We start from the raw sequence: 19,997 nt of genomic DNA on the forward strand, positions 1-19,997 counted from the left end.
TCTTGATTTGTTTTTTTCAATAATTGTCTGTAAAATTTCTTAAAAGAATAAATAACATAAGTCATTTGAGGAATATTCCAGGTAATAAAATGAAACACCAGTGTCAGTCTGATCTCACTGTTCCATCAACGCTGTCAGTGAAATGAAAAACACGTCACTGCTGGAGGTGAAAACAACTTTGTCCTTGAAATACCTCCGATGTCCCCGAATCCTCCCTGCTGCACTGGTGTTCCTCTGCCACTGGATGGCGCCACAGGAACACAATGTGGATCTGCTTTTCTGCTCGGGTGTCCACATTTATTTTGACCTTGATTAGTTCTCTTGTGTATTAAATTTCTGCTGTAATGCAGGATATTATTATTATTAGTATTATTATTATTATTGTTATAATAACAAGTTCAATAATTAAAAGCCACATCTACATGATATCAACGTCACATGTTCACGTCTTTATCTCACCGTTACACAGACTTTTCCAACAGGAAACTGAAGTCTGTAAACCACTCACTCTCCCACACCAAACCCCATAGAGAAAATCTGTGATTTTAACATCACAGCACACAGGAGTTGATGATCCACTGCTGCCTCCATCACTAAGTTAAAATGTCTTATTTTGACACTTTGGCATTAAAAATCCTTAATTCAGATTTATGTCAGTGACAAAAAGTGACCACATGAGGCAGCAGTAGACCAGCAGCTCCTGTGTCCCCGCCAGCTAAAATCACTGATTTTCTCTATGAGGTTTGGTGTGGGAGAGTGAGTGGTTTCCTGTTGCAGAGCACACCTGTCTGTGTCATGCTGGTTGTCACTGTCTCACTGTCTCTGTCTCACTGTCCCTCTGATGTGACATGAAGACACAAATGAGGTGTGAAAATGTTTCTCCATGGACTTTAAAGGTCATGATGGTGCTCAGGATATGAGGAGGAGGAAGAGGAGGTAAAGGTGGAAGACATAGAGAAGGAGGTGGAGGAAGTGGAGAGGAGGCGGAGGAGGACGTGGAGGAGGAGGAGTTGGAGAAGGTGGAGGAAGTGGATTTAAAGGTGGTGGAGGCAAAAGGAAATGAGGGAGGAGGACCAGGTGGAGGAGGAGGTGTAGGAGGAGGAGGAAGTGAAGGTAGAGAAAGAAGTGGTCAAGTTTGAGGAGATAGAGAAGGAGATGAAGGAGTTGGAGGAGGTGGAGTAAAATGTGGAGAAGGTGGAGGAGGAAGTACTGTTTTATTTGTATCCGCTGACGTGTGTGTGTAGAGTTCTGACAAGAATAGATACACACACCAAGGTGTGTGTGTGTGTATTGTGGGCGTCTCTGTCTCTTCATAGGCCACTCCCGGGAAGCGCGCTGCTGCTGCTGTTCCGCCGCGCACGCGCACACACGGATCTCTCTTTCGCTCTCTGCTCGTGTATGTGTGTGTGTGTGTGTGTGTGCAGACAGGAGGTGGAGGTGGAGGCATGCAGAGCAGCAGCAGTATGTAGCAGCAGCTCCAGGTGCTGCTGCGCGCACGTCGCCTCCCTCACGCGCTCCTCCTCCTCCTCCTTCATCCTTTTCTCCTGAACGCATCGCCCGCACAGGCATTTCCGGGGATTATAATTTTCGGGTTTGTGTGTGTGTGTGTGTGTGTGTGTGAGAGAGACAGAGAGAGAGAGCGAGAGAGAGAGAGAGAGAGAGAGTGTGTGAGAGGATTAATTTATTTCAAGGACTCAGTGTGTGTGTGTGTGTGTGTGTGTCCATGCTCGTTGAACGAGCCTCGTCTCTTCAGACTGAATCATGGCGAGCGACTCCCCGGCGCGGAGTCTGGATGAGATAGACCTGTCTGCACTACGGGTATGTATGGATATATGTGTGTGTGTGCGCGCGCGCGCCGCCACAGTCTGTCTGTGTCTCTGTGTGCGCGTGCGTGTGAAAGCTGTTGAGCACCTGTCCTTCATCCTCTCATCTCCTCAAAGCGAGGCTGCGTCTACCTGCTCTTCCTTTGCCGCGCGCTCTCTCTGCTGTGCGCGTGCACGTCCCTCCTCCTGTATATATGTGTGTTGTGTGATTGAAAGAATCAGGTCGGAGTATGTGGTCATGTGACTCCGGTTTGTGGTTTGTTGTTTGTTTTTTCCAAACAATTGGGCCGTGATGTAATGAAGCCCTGGGCTGCTGCTGCTGTTGTGCGCGTGCACGCGACTGGGGCGCGTGTGCCCCAGACGGCTTAATAGAACGAGGCCCACTTTGACTGTGTGTGTGGGGGGGGCAGATGTTTGCCGCACACACATGTACATTTATATGCAGTGGTTCCAGACGCGTGTGCACGCGCGCCCGCACGCGCACGATGAGGAAGAAGTTCCGCCATTTCGTGATATTGTGTCGACAGCAGTAACAGCAGCAGCAGCAGCAGTAACCGTAACATCAGCAGCAGCAGTAACAGTAACAATAGCAGCAACAGTAAAAGCAGTAACAACAGCAGCAGCAGTTACAGCAGTAACAGTAACAGCAGCAGTAACCTAACAACAGCAGTAACAGCAGCAGTAGCAGCAGCAGCAGTAACAGTAGCAGCAGCAGTAGCAGCAGCAGCAGTAACAGTAGCATTATCAGCAGCAGTATCAGCAGTAGTAACAGCAGTATCAGTAGCAGTAACAGTATCAGCAGCAGTAACAGCACCAGTAACAGTATCAGCAGCAGTAACAGCAGCAGTATCAGGAACAGTAACAGCATCAGTAACAATATCAGCAGCAGTATCAGCAGCAGTAACAGTATCAGCAGCAGTATCAACAGCAGTTACAGTATCAGCAGCAGTAACAGCAGCAGTAACAATATCAGCAGCAGTATTAGCAGCAGTAGCAGTAACAGCAGCAGTAACAACAGCAGTAACAGCAGCAGTAACAGTATCAGCAGCAGTAAAAGTATCAGCAGTAGTATCAGCAGCAGTAACAGTATCAGCAGCAGTAACAATATCAGCAGCAGCAACAGTATCAGCAACAGTATCAGCAGCAGTAACAATATCAGCAGCAGTAACAGTATCAGCAGCAGTATCAGTATCAGCAGCAGTATCAGCAGCAGTAACAGTAACAGCAGAAGTAGCAGTATCAGCAGCAGTATCAGCAGTAGTATCAGCAGTAGTAACAGCAGCAGTAACAGTATCAGCAGTAGTAACAGTATCAGCAGCAGTATCAACAGCAGTAGAAGTAACAGCAGCAGTATCAGCAGCAGTAACAGCAACAGTAACAGCAGCAGTAACAGTATCAGCAGCAGTAACAGTATCATCAGCAGTATCAGCAGCAGTAACAGTATCAGCAGTAGTAACAGTATCAGCAGCAGTAACAGTATCAGCAGCAGAAACAGTAACAGCAGCAGTAACAGTAACAGCAGCAGTAACAGTATCAGCAACAGTATCAGCAGTAGTATCAGCAGCAGTAACAGTATCAGCAGCAGTAACGGTATCAGCAGTAGTAACAGTATCAGCAGTAGTAACAGCAGCAGAAACAGTATCAGCAGCAGTAACAGTATCAGCAGCAGTAACAGTATCAGCAGCAGTAACAGCAGCAGTAACAGTATCAGCAGCAGTAACAGTAACAGTGGATGTGTGTTTGCACGTAGAGACACTTACACACACACACACACTCACAGACTGATGATACATTTAACATGTGCTCACTTCAAAATGAACTGTAGATGTCACATGAGACACCTATATATGTGTGTGTGTGTGTGTGTGTGTGTGTGTGTGTGTGTCACACTCTTGTACCTTACACCCACAGACTTTACCCTAACCCAGTGGTTCTCAATTATTTTTTGTCATGCCCCCCCCAGAGGACAGAAATGTTTTCACGCCCCCCCTGAATTGAAATACTATTGTGAACCTGATAATATTTATTTATGTATCTGTATAAACCACTGTATGAGTTGTCCCATCCTGCCTCTCCCCAACCCAGTCTTTGGGAACCATCTCTTTAACCTGTCGTCTTCGTCTCATTAGAGCGACAGACGCTGTTAATAGTTCTTATTAATAGAGTCCTGTCAGTGCTGAGGTCACAGAGGTCATGGCCTGGTTGTTCTGAGCCTACGTCTTTCTTTATTTCTGAAAATGGAGAACAATCATGTCTTTATCTCACTGTTAGAACAGGAAACTGAAGTTTGTAAACCACTCACTCTCCCACACCAAACCTCATAGAGAAAATCAGTGATTTAACATCACAGCACACGAGTTGTTGATCCACTGCTGCCTCCATCACTAAGTTCTAATGTCTTAGTTAGTAAAATTCAGCATTTAAAATCCTTTAAATCCTTTGATTTACCTCAGTGACACAAAGTGACCACACGAGGTAGCAGAGGACCAGCAGGTCCTGTGTCCCTGTGAGCTAAAATCACTGATTTTCTCTATGGGGTTTGGTGTGGGAGAGACCATTTTTTTTTTGACGTGAACATGTTCTTAAGACGTCGTAGACTTAAACTGACACAGATTTGTATGAGGTTTTCCAACAGGAAACTGAAGTTTGTAAACCACTCACTCTCCCACACCAAACTCCAGAGAGAAAATCAGTGATTTTAACATCACAGGGACACAGGAGCTGCTGGTCTCTCTAAAATCCGTAGTGTTTCCACTGAGCGTGTGTGTACCTGCCTGTCTCTGCTCTATGTCAGACTCTAACTATGTGTCAGTTCTTCATACGACCACACAGTCACTACTGAGCCACTTCTCTGTTAAAAACAAAATTTTTGACCAATTTCCTCTGAAGTCAAACACTGTGAAACAGCTGATAACACGGACAAGTCTCCTTTCTTTATTTTTACGCTGGTATTTTTCTGGTGAATGTGACGTATTTGCTCAGTAACAGCTGGGACAGGCGTGTACAGGTGTGTGTGTGTGTGTGTGTGTGTGCGCGTGCGCGTGCATGTGTGTGTGTATGTGCGCAGGTGAGGCTGGCTCCTCCAGGATTACACGTTCTTCTGTTTGACCTTGAGTGAAAAAGAACGTTGCTTTTTAAGCTAATCCCTGTCAGGAGATTCCAGTGTAATTGTCCACCATGTCTCCTGTGGCCCTGCAGGACCATAATAGACACACACACACACACACACACACACACAGGTATGCATAAAGATCCTTATTTGTGTTTTTGAAGGTTTATTGACTTTTAATCAGCCTGAAAATGAGATTAGATTACCTTTCGTGTGTTTGTGTGTGTGTGTGTGTGTGTGCGTGCGTGTTGTCTGTCTGCATTCACATGATCAACACTTTCTTATATAGCATTTACTACCAATGAATTCATGTATGTATGTAATTCATTTATTGAAGTTATTCAGGTTAATTAAGTTATTAATTCATGTCTTAGTCCAGGGTTTATAAAGCTTCACATTTTAAATATTAATGTTTTTGTCACTTCATGTAGGTAGAATCTATAATATATAATATATTAGCTATTAATATATAATATATCAATATATACATGTGTGAATATATATATATATACATATATATATATATATATACATATATATATATATATATATATATATATAGTATATAAATAGTATATAATAGACACTGAATCATCATTATTTAACTCCCAGTAAGCATGACTTAAGCATACTTGACCCTATATATGTATGACCTTCACTGTAAAGTGTAACGCATACATACCTTAACTACAGAATAAGTATTCATTTAACTATAATTAAGCATTTATTAACCATTATTAGTCTTTATTAATGTTCCTTGTGATTGTTATTGTAAAGTGAGACACATGAATAGACGTTATTCAGTCACAGTTAACAGTAGCTTCAATGTAAACCCTTGAATTACCTGAATAATGTAATACCTAAACAACATTAAATGACATTTAGCTTTAACTAGTCTTAATTACGGATGACTTAACTAATTAAAAAACAATGAATTGATTCTGAAAATAGTTAATGATTAATCTGGTGATTCGATGAATCGTTGATGAGCTGTTTTGGTTCATGTCGATCAAACGTGGAAATGATGACGTCCTCAAATGTGTGTTTGTTCTTGTCAACAAACACAAAATAATTCTGTTTTTAATAATTTCTGTTGTTTTTATGGAGCAAAGAAAGCAGGAAATATTCAAACCTGTGTTAATTATTTAAAATACATTCAAAATAGTTTGTGGTTCATTTTAATAATTATTTTAATCACTAATCACTGCAGTCGTACGCTGTTTATGTGAATATTTCCTCTCTCTCTCTCTCCCTCCCACACATTCATCTCTCTCTCTCTCTTGCAGGATCCAGCTGGTATCTTTGAGCTGGTTGAACTGGTTGGTAATGGAACCTACGGACAGGTCTACAAGGTGAGGGTTTACCGTGTTTTAATCTCCCTGTAATGCTCTCTCTATGTATGTGTGTGTGTGTGTGTGTGTGTGTGTTTGTGTCTTTGGCATGGAAATAACACACAACTCCTTATATGGACATCCTGGACTTCACAAAATAGACTTAAGTTTTTCTTCTCTTTTTGTTGATAAAAAACAAGCCGAGTGAACTTTGAACTGTGACATGTTTCCACATTTCACAAATTCAATCTGATTTTAAGCATTTTGAATACTTCTTGCTCAGGTGTGTTTATGTGAGGTTGTCTAAAGGTTAGACTTAGGTTTAAACATAGTCATGGAAAAAACAAAAAGATGAATGTTTTTCTTTTTAAACTTTTCACTTCACCACAAACAGGCCTGTTCTTATTTACATTTTAGCATCTGGCAGATTAATCTCTTTATTTACACAACATTCAGGGAGTGAAGAACTTTATATCACGTCAAAACTAGAGATAATCTTATCTAGAATCGTTACTGAACTGGTACTCTGCACCAAACTAACTTATATAACTATAGCTATGACATTTTCCACAATAAAATAGCAGTGGTGGAGAAATGCTAGTCTGTTTTTGCAAAGGTTTGGTGCTCACATTGCTAAATGTCGTGAAAATGTAACTCCGCTATTGTGACACATGAGGAGGTAGCTGTGAGTAAAGCTAACGTTTATCAAAGCTAATGTTTCAGAACTGTCGCATTCGCAGTGCCGGTGGAAACTCGAGTGAAGCTAAAGAGACACCGTTAGCATCTCCTTCAGCCACATTTGTCAAATTGTAGACAGGTAAAAGCTATAACAGTCGTGTAAACGTTAGGCAGTGCAAAGCTAATGTTTCTGTTGCTGCTAATATAACTGCAGTGTTCTCAGAGCTGAAGCTAACACTACTTATGGCTTAATATACGCTGTTAGCTACATTTGTCAAATTGTAAACAGGTAGTTGTGAGTAATAAGCAAAACTAGCAATGTCATGATTCACTTAAAAACAACAACAGTCTATAAATGTGAGTGCAGTGCTTTAGCAAATCTAACATTAAAAAACCCCCCACTAATGTTTCTGTTGCTGCTAACAGAATCTAATTTTTATGGCATTTGCAGTGCTGGTATAAACTCAGATGAAGCTAACAATCTTTACTAGACATGGTTCGCATCTCATTTAGCCACATTTGTCAAACCGTTAATGAGTAAAAGCTACAACAGTTGCGTAAACGTGAGGCCGTGCAGCGGGTTTGCTTGAGCAAAGCTAATGTTTCTGTTGCTGCTACCAGAACTGTTGTGTTCTATGTGGTGATAGCATCTTCAGTGAAGCTAACACTAATACTTATGGCTAACCAGGAACAGGGGTTGCAAATTAGTCTCGACTAGAAACATGTATGCATGGCATCTATTTTATATTTTATATGAAACAATGTACAATGTATTTGTCCCTGCTCAATGAAAACGTTGCCCTGTGGGGGTTAGCACAGCGCGAGGTTGGTCTTTTTTTTTAAACTCAATTTGCTGACTCACTGTAGAGTCAGCAAATCATCCTCTCCCTCCCTCCAACGTTATTTTATCTGGCCAAACCCAAAGGTATCACTGAGTCTCTTTTTTTTTGTCGGGCCAACAGAGGCTAAGATACGCTAACAGAGGCTAACCGAGGCAACACAGCAGAGAGGCTGTGTGTGCTGTGTTAATTTAATACACACACACTCTGCAGGATGTTGAGTATTGATCAGTTGTTTGTGCGAGATGAAGCCTCCTTTGCTGAGATGATTGATTGAACAACATTAAAACAAACTGTGGGCGATGGTTGCGCAGGCTGCAGTAAATTATAACCGTGAAGTAAAAAACAAAACAAAAACACACATGTGCAGGCCCTCCCTCACAGATGGCCATCAGGTGGCACTATTCCCTTGACTCAGCTTTCATGTTTCCTGGCTGGGTCTCTCATCTCACGTGTGAAGTTTTGAGGCGATCGGTCAATGTATGGCGAAGTTATGGGAGCACTTCCTGTTTCGTGGGCAAATGGTCGTAATTCGCCAAAATTTTGATGGTTGCCATGCCCCTTTTTGAATCTGTGAGACCTTTTGATAACTTTTCATCTACAATGTGTCAAGTACAAATTGACGTGGTTTTTACGACACTACGATTAACGCGCTTGTGCGATATGTTTCGAATATCGTGATAATATCATACTGTGACTTAAATATCGTATTGTGACATAATTATTGTGATAATATCGTATTGTGACTTAAATATCGTGATGATATTGTATTATAGTATATATAGTTCACAGTATAGACGTATTTATGATGAAAAATTAATCTGTTAATAGAAATAAAAAACACAGAAATTAAAACTTGATATTAAGTGGCGGGCCATATGTGGGTCACGGGCCGCAGGTTTGAGCTTCTTCACAGAATGAAGTGAAGAGAAAGAAAAGGCGACGTGAAAAGCAAACGTGTTTGTTATTAACGCCGTGTGATGGACACGTCTCCCTGCATCGCTCTCTGTGACTGTGAGAGATTATCTAATCCCAGAGAAACCATTTACAGAGCTGCTGCAGGCAGGAAGTAAGGAGGAGAGATGAGAAATGAGAAAATATTCTGTCACGGGTCGAGAAAATGTCACAGTTCTGGAAAGTGAGTGAGTATTTTTAGCTCACACTAATAAAAAAATCAATGATTTCTCGTGACGTTTGCAGGAAAAAATTATGTAATTTAGCTCTAATTATAGAGAAGATGGCGCCGCGTCAGATTAATTCACTCTAATTCATCTTTGCTTCAGCGACTGAACACAGAGTCAGCTGACCAAAAAACAAACAAACCTGATACTGACACCTGCTACAACTGTGTATATACATACACATATACATGTACATACATAAACATATACATATACATATACATATACATACATAAACACATATACATATACATATACAGTACATATACATACACATTCACATTCACATACACATACACATATACATACATATACGTACACATACACATATACATGTATACAAATATATCAATCAAATATAATCTCATTTACTGAGTGAGTTAGCAAAATACTCTTGCAGTATCGCGATAATACTGTATTGTGTTTTAAATATCCTGATAGTGTCGTATCGTGATTTAAATATCCTGATAGTATCATATTGTGACTTAAATATCGTGATAATATTGTATTGTGACTTGACTTAAATATCGTGATAATATTGTATTGTGACTTAAATATCGTGATAATATTGTGTTGTGACTTAAATATCGTGATAATATTGTATTGTGACTTAAATATCGTGATAATATCGTATTGTGACTAAAATATTGTGATAATATTGTATCATGACTTAAATATCGTGATAATATCGTATCGTGACTTGGGTATCATGATAATATCGTATCGTGGTGTCTCTGGCGATTCCCACACAGAGTAGGACACATGCCCTGCCCCCTTCCTCACAGAAGCCAATCACATTACTCCATCGTGTTTTTTGCTGATTTTTTCAAATGATTTGTGACTGACGGACAAACTGGAAGAGGAGGATATGAAGCTCATAGACGGGATTATGACAGGATCTGTTTGTTTTTAGTGCTGTGGTGGGAGGAGCCAAAGCCACAGTTGAAAGTGTAATGGTGCGTTCTTTCCGAGGTCATGGAGCTCCATGTGAATTTAGGAGAAACTTGTGTAACTTGCTTTACAACTTGTTTTATTTTTCATGTGGAGTGTGAGGAGGAAACATTTTCCACATTCTGCCGGTATTTGTTTTTCACTCTGCATTAATCTCTTAAATTTGCTGTGGAGACAGTGTTTCCACACGAGGATTAACATCCAGTACACAACTTTCACTCAGCAGGTGAAAAAAGTCAAACTGTGTGACTCGTGAAGAAAGTCTGTGTTTATAAAGAGCTTTTATACCATTCACTCCCATTCACTCCCATTCATACGCTGCCACCCCAAAGCCCATCGAGAAAATCAGTGATTTTAGCTCGTGGGGACACAGGAGCTGCTGGTCTACTTCTGTCTCGTGTGGTCACTTTGTGTCACTGAGGTCAATCTGAACAAATGATCTTTAATGCCGAATTTGAAAAATAACACATGTGAACTTTTTTCTCTATGAGGTTTGGTGTGGGAGAGTGAGCGGTTTAAAAGTCTGTCTAACGGTGAGATAAGACATCGTGGATTTGAACTGACGTAGATTTTATTGTCTGAGTCTTTTGTCTTTTGTCACACTTAAGTGGCTTAAGTGTGTGTGTGTGTGTGTGTGTGTGTGTGTGTGTAGACCTGCTGAGCGTGTGTCTGCCTGTCTGCAGCAGCAGGAGTGAACACATCACAGTTTCCCTCTCATTCCACTTCATTTCAAACATGAGCTTTAATTCTGAAAAACACCTCAAAAGTGTTGTCTTTATATTCACATAAGGAGACATATTGATAGACATAATCAGTTATACAAAGTAAAAATGATGTAATAGTAGAATAAAAGTGACATTCTAATAATCCCAGGTTACTGCTAGTGTTCTGAAGAAAAAAGGTCTAATTCCTGGGATTATTTTCCATTTTAAAGCAGAAACACTCACACGTGAAGTAAAAATGTGTCTCAGGATGAAACAAAAATCGGCTTTATTGGCCAAGTATGAGTGGATTTTAATTTTTATTTCTTCTTATTAACGGCTTTAAATAATGCTGCAGCTTTCTTACGCCTACTTTTACAAAGTCTCCATGTTCGTTTTTAGTCATTTTTAGGTTGTGATGCCTGGTTTTAGTAGATTTGTTTTACATGTGCAGTAAATTGTTATTGTTATTGTTATTAGACAGAAACAAGTCATAGAATCAGGATTAAAAACTGAAAAATCCAGTTAATAAACAGTGAAATACATGTACAGATTATTATTTATGAACACATGACACCGTTTTGTGTTAAAATATAAGAGCAGGTGCAGAACAGGAGATGAATTATTATGTTCAGAAGGTTTTATTTTCAAATCTGCTGATAAATGTGTGGGAATATTCACATGTACATTCTGGGATTGAGCTCCAGATTACAGCAGAGCACAGACGCTGCATGTGTCTTCATGAGTGCAGGCTTGTGTTCAGGTGAAGAATGTCAGACGTGTCTCAACATGATGTTTGTTTTCACTCCTTCTGAAGAATCTGCTGCTCTTTTCTAACTCCTCCTCCTCATTTTCATCTAACTCCTCCTCATTATCTTCATCTAACTCCGTCTCATCTAACTCCTCCTCCTCATTTTCATTTAACTCATCATCATCTTCATCTAACTCCTCATCTCCATCTTCATCTAACTCCTCCCCCTTATCTTCCTCCTCCTTTTTAACATACTCCTCCCTCTTTGTCTCTCACTGTTAGTGTGTGTGTGTGTGTTTTAATACAGCCTCCTCTCACCTTCAGTCACACACACACAGCACAATGTGTGTGTGAGTCAGTGACTGAGTCAGTGTCTGTGACTGAGTGTGACTGAGTCAGTGTTTGTGACTGAGTCAGTGTTTGTGACTGAGTCTGTGACTGAGTCTGTGACTGAGTCAGTGACTGAGTCTGTGACTGAGTCAGTGTCTGTGACTGAGTCAGTGACTGAGTCAGTGTTTGTGACTGAGTCAGTGTTTGTGACTGAGTCTGTGACTGAGTCTGTGACTGAGTCAGTGTCTGTGACTGAGTCAGTGACTGAGTCTGTGACTGAGTCAGAAATTAAAGAAATTAAACAAAGAAATAAAGATTTCAGCCTCTGAAATGTTCACTGTCTGATGCAACACTGAGTAACTGTGTGTGTTTGCGCGCAAGCATGTGTGTGTGTTCAAGTGACCCAGAGTGTGAAATATCATGACTTCAACACACACACACACATACACACTGTGATCTGCCTCTTCCAACCCCCCATTTGTTACCCTCACTAAACAACCTACCAGGCTTGTTGCTAGGTTACCGTGAGGAAATGTGTGTGTGTGTGTGTGTGTGTGTGTGTGTGTTTGAGGTGGATGAATTTCCACTTTCTCGCTGTAACAGCTGTGATGTGACTCCAGAGTTTGGAGGAGGAGGAGGAGGAGATTTAGAGTCAGACATCAACAACAAGAAAATCCTGAGACGTCGGGAAAAATAATAAAATATAATAATTTACTTACTTACTTACTTACTTACTTTTATTTTTCTGTTTACATGTGCTGTGACACACACACACACACACACACACACACAGATGAGTTGGTGATGATGACAATAATGTCATTGTTTTCCCAGAATTTTATTTTGAAATTTTTCTGCTGACACATCTCTTGTTTTTTCAGGGTCGCCATGTCAAGACAGGACAACTGGCTGCCATCAAGGTCATGGACGTCACTGGAGTGAGTCACACACACACACACACACGCGCACACACATGCATGCACACACACACACACACACACACACACACACGCATGTTCTGTGTTTATGTCTCAGTGAGGACACATCATGGATTCCCTAACCCTGGAAAAAGCCTTTTAAAGTTGTGAGGACCAGACAAAATGTCCCCACAAAGACATAAATACACACACACACACATACATACATGTATTCATTATTATTATTGTGTGTGTGACAGGATGAGGAGGAGGAGATTAAAGCAGAGATCAACATGTTGAAGAAGTACAGTCACCACAGAAACATCGCCACCTACTACGGAGCCTTCGTGAAGAAGAATCCTCCAGGGATGGACGACCAGCTCTGGGTATACACACACACACACACACATCACATGACTCATTCATTCATTCATTCATTCATTCTTATAGCACTTTTCTTCACAAATGTCACAGTCAAATCAAATGAGAACATTGTGATTGGGTTTGTCTGATTGAGACAGAGGCAGGGCGAAACACTAGGTGGCAGTGTAGAATATTATTATTATTTTTCTCTGACGTTGACACAGAGGTGGAGTTGGCGAAAGATGCGACAGTTGCATAGAGCACCAACCTGTTGATAGCCCCAGGGCTCTGTAGCGCCCCCAGAAGTCGGTTCATGGTCAGACAAAAGTCGTCGGATCTGGACAAAATTTTGCAAATTTTTGACACAAGAGAAAGTGGCCAAAATTACATTAATAAATGCTAATTTTTTTCTAGTCGCACATAGTTATGAGTTTAACCAAACTTGGTGAACTCATTGCTCTCAGGAATCCAGACAAATTTCCAATGTACTTCCATTAGCTCTGCCCACCCAGAAGTTGGATATTTTGGAAAAAAAAAATGAATTTATGGTATTCTAAAAGTACAATTCTCAGGAGGTCTCACTGTGACGGCCGTCCTTTGTGCATCTTTAATAAATAAACAGACAAGTGTGTGTGTGTGTGTGTTGGCAGCTGGTGATGGAGTTCTGCGGTGCCGGCTCCGTCACAGATCTGATCAAAAACACCAAAGGGAACTCACTGAAGGAGGAGTGGATCGCCTACATCTGCAGAGAGATCCTGAGGGTGAGCGTTCACTCTGACGTAAACAAACAACAACACAAACACGTCCCATAAGAAAGTTTGTTTGTTCACTCACTCTCCCACACCAAAGCCCATAGAGAAAAACACAGGAGCTGCTGGTCTACTGCTGTCTCTTGTGGTCACTTTGTGTCACTGAAGTAAATCTGAACAAAGGATTTCAAACTCTGAAGTGACAAAATAAGACTTAGTGATGGAGGCAGCAGTGGATCAACAGCTCCTGTGTGTGTGTGTGTGATGTTAAAATCACTGATTTAAGTACTGAAGTAACTGTTAAGTGAAGTGGCTAAAATCAGTCATGTGATGCAGGATCTGACTCTGACCACGCTCCTTCTTCTTCTCTGTCATCAGGGTCTGACTCATCTCCACCAGCACAAGGTCATCCACAGGGACATCAAAGGTCAGAACGTGCTGCTGACTGAGAACGCTGAAGTTAAACTGGGTGAGACGCACATGCTAAACTCATTCCACTCAATAAATATCTGTGTGTTAGTGTTAGTATGATAAATGTGTGTGTGTGTGTGTGTGTGTGCAGTTGACTTCGGTGTGAGTGCTCAGCTCGATCGTACGGTCGGCCGGCGGAACACATTTATCGGGACACCATATTGGATGGCTCCGGAGGTCATCGCCTGTGATGAGAATCCTGACGCCACGTACGACTTCAAGGTAAAACCTTCATTTACTGTCATTACTGACATCATGAGAGATGTTAAAGGGCTAGTTTGGGATTTCTACGACATCTTAAGAACATGTCCACGTCTTTATCTCACTTTGAGACAGACTTTTCCAACAAGAAACTGAAGTTTTTAAGTTTTTAAGTTTTTATTTCAGGACTTTTTAACCACTCACTCTCCCACACCAAACCCCATAGAGAAAATCAGTGATTTTAACATCACACACACAGGAGTTGTGGATCCACTGCTGCCTCCATCACTAAGTTCAAATGTCTTATTTAGTCAAATTCGGCATTTAAAATCCTTTGTTCACATTTACCTCAGTGACACAAAGTGACCACACAAGGCAGCAGTAGACCAGCAGCTCCTGTGTCCCTGTGAGCTAAAATCACTGATTTTCTCTATGGGGTTTGGTGTGGGAGAGTGAGTGGTTAAAAAGTCCTGAAATATCCCTTTAAATGTCACCACAGCATGTTTATTTCAGGGTGTAACATTAACTTGAGCAGATAATGATGAAATGTGGGGATGTGCAGCAGCAGGGGCTGATGGGTAATTTCTGTCTGTATTTTTGTCTTTTAACAAGAACAGTGACACAGAAACATGATGTGCTGAGTCTGTAACACATCCTCTCTCTCTCTCTCTCTCTCTCTCTCTCTCTCTGTCGCTCTGTCTGTCTCTCTGTCTGTCTCTCTCTGCCTCTCTGTCTCTCTCTCTCAGAGTGATCTGTGGTCTCTCGGCATCACAGCCATAGAAATGGCAGAGGGAGCTCCACGTAAGTGAGAAAGCTCAGACTCACTCACTCACTCACTCACTGTGTTTCCAAATTAAATCTTGAAATCTCTCTTTTGTGTTTGGTTTCCTGCCTTCTCTACCTCCCTTATTTTATATCTTACGCTTCCCTTCCTTCCTTCCTTCCTTCCTTCCTTTCTTCCTTCCTTCCTTCCTTCCTTCCTTCCGTCCTTATCTCATGTGTTACACTTTCTTCCCTTTCCTTAAATCTTTCCGTGTTTGGTTTCCTTCTTTTCCTCCCTGGCTTTCCTCCTCTCCTCTCTCCTCAGCTCTGTGTGACATGCACCCGATGCGAGCGCTCTTCCTCATCCCCAGAAACCCCGCCCCCAGACTCAAGTCTAAAAAGTGGTAAGTCTCTCACACACACACACACACACACATACAGGTGACCTGCTGGTGGCGCTGCAGTCAGTGTGTGTGTGTGTGTGTGTGTGTGTGTGCAGGTCAAAGAAGTTCCAGTCGTTCATCGACAGCTGCCTGGTGAAGAGTCACAGTCAGAGGCCGAGCACCGATCAGCTGCTCAAACACCCGTTCATCAGAGATCTGCCCAACGAGCGGCAGGTCCGCATCCAGCTCAAAGACCACATCGACCGCACCAAGAAGAGGAGGGGGGAGAGGGGTGAGCATGCCAGGCGTCCACGGCAACACCATCAATGCCACAGAGGAGGGGGTCCACGCTAACGTCCAGTGTGTGTGTGTGTGTGTGTGTTGCAGATGAGACAGAGTATGAATACAGCGGCAGCGAGGAAGAGGACGAGGAGAGAGACATTGGAGAACCGAGGTACAGTCGTGTGACTTTCTGTCAAAACTATTTACCACAGTTAGTGAGACTGAAAAATACTGTTATCGTTCGCTGTGATCGTCCATTTATTCTTATAAAGACAAAAGGGACGAGACATGAGGAAAGACAGGACACTCAGTTTAAGTCTACGAAGTCTTAAGAACATGTTTCACATCTTTATCTCACCGTTAGACAACAGGAAACTGAAGTTTGTAAACCACTCACTCTCCCACACCAAACCCCATAGAGAAAATCAGTGATTTTAGCTCACAGGGACACAGGAGCTGCTGGTCTACTGCTGCCTCGTGTGGTCATTTTGTGTCACTGAGGTAAATCCGAACAAAGAATTGCAAAAGCCGAACTCATAGAATAAGACATTTAAACTTAGTGATGGAGGCAGCAGTGGATCAACAACTCCTATGTGCTATGATGTTAAAATCACTGCTTTTCTCTATGGGGTTTGGTGTGGGAGAGTGAGTGGTTTACAAACGTCAGTTTCCTGTTGAAAAGGTCTGTCTAACAGTGAGATAAAGACGTGAACATGTTTTATTTTGTGTTTCAGTTTTTCCTGGTGTCTCTGCTGCTTCTCAACACACCTTAAAAACCCTGAACTATCTCTTTAATGAATTAAATCAAATATAGTAAATAACGACAGATGGACAGATGTAACTCTGCTCCTCCCTCTCCTGCAGCTCCATCATCAACATCCCCGGCGAGTCGACACTGAGGCGGGACTTCCTGCGTCTCCAGTTGGCCAATAAGGAGCGGTCGGAGCTGATCCGGCGGCAGCAGCTGGAGCAGCAGCAGAATGAGGAACACAAGCGCCAACTGCTGGCCGAGAGGCAGAAACGCATCGAGGAGCAGAAAGAGCAGAGGCGACGACTGGAGGAGGTGAGACCTGTGATGTATCTGCTGTCACACACTTCACACTCTACATTTAAAATGTTATTGCAGAAAACATCATCGTTCTTCAAATGTTAAAGGGATAGTTTGTGTTTTATTGAAGTGTGGTTATGTAAGACTGTAAAATGAGCACCCCCTGCTGCTGAGAACCAGCACAAGACAGGCAGGCACTTACTGTAATCATGTTTGCCAGCGGAGACTCCTGAAAAAAACAGATTTTAGCCTTTCCAACAGGAAACTGAAGTTTGTAAACCGCTCACTCTCCCACACCAAAGCCCACAGAGAAAATCAGTGATTTTAACATCACACACAGGAGTTGTTGATCCACTGCTGCCTCCATCACTAAGTTACAATGTGTTATTTTGTCACTTCGGCTTTAAAAATCCTTTGTTCAGATTTACCTCAGTAACACAAAGTGACCACACGAGGCAGCAGCAGACCAGCAGCTCCTGTGTCCCAGCGAGCTAAAATCACTGATTTTCTCTATGGGGTTTGGTCTGGGAGAGTGAGGGGTTTATAAACTTCAGTTTCCTGTTGGAAAATCTGTCTCACAGTGAGATAAAGATGTGAACGTGGTCTGAAGACATCGTAGACTTAAACTGACGTAGATTTTATCCACACACACACAGACACACACACACAGATCTGAAACGCCGTTGTCGTTAAATCCTCTCGTATAGCAACAGCGCCGCGAGCGCGAGCTGAGGAAGCAGCAGGAGCGCGAGCAGCGGCGGAGGTATGAGGAGATGGAGCAGCTCCGCCGGGAGGAGGAGAGGAGGCACGCTGAGAGAGAACAGGTGAGAGGACACCTGACCCAACCACCGGACGTCACGACATCACAGGTGACACCACAGGTCATGTGACCACCTGCGATCTTCTTCATGCACTTCTTTAAGTTTCTTTTCAGACAGAATTCTCCTCCTCCTGCGCAGCTGCTGTTGTTTAATACTAACAAGCATTTATCACTCACTACTGCTCCCTGCTGGTTCTCCCTTTGCTCCTCCCCTCCTCTATTTAATTCTAACTAAAGCCCAGTTTTACTCACTTCTTCTTCAACAAAGCTGATCGTTTGCCTCCTCCTTCTCCTCTTCTTCTTTCTTCTTCCTTCTTCTTCCTTCACTTTCTTTCTGTTTCCTGCTCTGCTGATGTCACCGTTTTTTCCCGGGCTCTGATTGGCTGTCCCCGCCTGCCTCGCTGCTCTGTGATTGGTGGTCGGCGCTGACGCCGGTTAGGAGTATATCCGTAGACAGTTGGAGGAGGAGCAGAGGCAGCTGGAGATCCTGCAGCAGCAGCTCCTGCAGGAGCAGGCCTTACTGCTGGTAACACACACACACGCAGCCTGGTTTCCAGGACTACAGAGGACATTCATGTCTTGAAGACCTGTAACGACGACTACGGGCCTAACTTTCACCTTAACCATCAACTAACTTTACCTTAAACTGACCACACAACATTTCTTCACCTGATTGATTGTTGTCCCCACAACATGAGAAATACCTGAAACACACACACACAAACCCCTTAACTTAAACCTGATTCTAACCCTAAAACCAGGTCTTAATCCCCAAAATGCTCACTACCTGTGATTTATATGTTGTTATTGTTGTTGTTGTTGTTGTTGTTGTTTGGTCCTCACAGAGATATGCTACCAGTATACACATACACACACACACTCAGGAAACAGAACTGTAATGTAATCCAGGCATAAATAATCCTGCAATAATAATAATAATCATTTACTCACATTTAATCCAATAATGTGTATTCAAATTTAACTACCATAAAAATGTGAAGTTATCAGGTTTAAATACCAGCCTGACTTCTGACAGGACACAGCCCCCCCACTCTGCTTTCACACACAGCTCAGGTAAATGACGAGAAGGTGTGAGGAACAGTTTTCACTCTGTTTACATGAAGAGTTCTGCAACTCAAGATTATCCTGGAAAATATTCACATTTAAGAGGCTGAAAAATGAGAGGAAGTGGAAAATATTCACATTTAAGAAGCTGAAAAATGACAGGAAGTAGAAAATATTCACATTAAAGAAGCTGAGAAATGACAGGAAGTAGAAAATATTCACATTTAAGAAGCTGAAAAATGACAGAAAGTATAAGATATTCACATTTAAGAAGCTGAAAAATGACAGAAAGTAGAAAATATTCACATTTAAGAAGCTGAAAACTGACAGGAAGTGGAAAATATTCACATTAAAGAAGCTGAAAAATGACAGGAAGTAGAAAATATTCACATTTAAGAAGCTGAAAAATGACAGAAAGTATAAGATATTCACATTTAAGAAGCTGAAAAATGAGAGAAAGTATAAAATATTCACATTTAAGAAGCTGAAAAATGACAGAAAGTATAAAATATTCACATTTAAGAAGCTGAAAAATGACAGAAAGTATAAAATATTCATATTTAAGAAGCTGAAAAATATAAAAAAAAGTTGCTTTAATTATTTAAAAAAAAGTCAAACTGATGAATCCATTGTGTAAATCATTGTAGATTCAGTATTTGATTGTTTATTGATGAATTTATTAACTGTCGTCTACTTCCTAAGAGGAAGACATTATTACATCATGCTTAAAACACATGAGGTCAAAATAATGAACATTAAAAAAACAGCAGTCTGTGACTCCGCCCACGTCTCCTCTCAGGAGTACAAGAGGAAGCAGATCGAGGAGCAGCGTCAGGCTGAGCGTCTGCAGAGGCAGCTGCAGCAGGAGCGCGCGTACCTGGTGTCTCTGCAGCAGCAGCAGGAGACGCCAGCACAGCGCCCCCCGCAGGACAAGAAGCAGCTGTACCACTACAAGGACCAGGCGCCGAGCAGCAACGACAAACCCGCCTGGGCCAAAGAGGTAAGCTACGCTAGCCACGCTAACGACATCACAAATGTGTGTCACATTTTTAACTAAAGTCACTGAAGCTAACATCACAAATTAGCATTAACCCTCACTAATGACGTGAAATTCTACTCACGTCTTTGCAGTGCCGGCCCTGAGTAATTTGGTGCCCTAGGCAAGATTTTAGCTAGCGCCCCCTTGCATCGCAACTTTAACAAACATAAACTGTGACACATAAAACCAAAGGCTTACAACCA

General features: G+C 42.0%; 1 protein-coding gene across 13 annotated transcripts in view; it reads left to right on the forward strand.

Annotated features, from left to right (window-relative positions):
• Nucleotides 1-1,375: 1,375 nt before the first annotated feature.
• tnikb (TRAF2 and NCK interacting kinase b) overlaps nucleotides 1,376-19,997 on the forward strand; it is a 42,194-nt gene continuing 23,572 nt past the window's right edge. For 3 of the 13 annotated variants that reach the window (XM_058623014.1, XM_058623022.1, XM_058623038.1), the window contains exons 1-15: nucleotides 1,376-1,818; nucleotides 6,219-6,284; nucleotides 12,576-12,632; nucleotides 12,872-12,997; nucleotides 13,625-13,735; nucleotides 14,102-14,192; nucleotides 14,286-14,416; nucleotides 15,142-15,196; nucleotides 15,483-15,561; nucleotides 15,657-15,832; nucleotides 15,928-15,994; nucleotides 16,687-16,885; nucleotides 17,578-17,739; nucleotides 18,130-18,216; nucleotides 19,555-19,755. In XM_058623014.1, the coding sequence (XP_058478997.1) occupies nucleotides 1,762-1,818; nucleotides 6,219-6,284; nucleotides 12,576-12,632; nucleotides 12,872-12,997; nucleotides 13,625-13,735; nucleotides 14,102-14,192; nucleotides 14,286-14,416; nucleotides 15,142-15,196; nucleotides 15,483-15,561; nucleotides 15,657-15,832; nucleotides 15,928-15,994; nucleotides 16,687-16,885; nucleotides 17,578-17,739; nucleotides 18,130-18,216; nucleotides 19,555-19,755 (1,665 nt within the window). In that variant the 5' untranslated portion in view covers nucleotides 1,376-1,761. The remainder of the gene's footprint in view (nucleotides 1,819-6,218; nucleotides 6,285-12,575; nucleotides 12,633-12,871; nucleotides 12,998-13,624; nucleotides 13,736-14,101; nucleotides 14,193-14,285; nucleotides 14,417-15,141; nucleotides 15,197-15,482; nucleotides 15,562-15,656; nucleotides 15,833-15,927; nucleotides 15,995-16,686; nucleotides 16,886-17,577; nucleotides 17,740-18,129; nucleotides 18,217-19,554; nucleotides 19,756-19,997) is intronic. The other 10 variants (XM_058623064.1, XM_058623073.1, XM_058623089.1 and 7 more) reach the window with 8 other exon arrangements.

The sequence above is a fragment of the Solea solea genome, chromosome 1 (assembly GCF_958295425.1).
Source record: "Solea solea chromosome 1, fSolSol10.1, whole genome shotgun sequence".
Lineage (NCBI taxonomy): Eukaryota > Metazoa > Chordata > Actinopteri > Pleuronectiformes > Soleidae > Solea > Solea solea.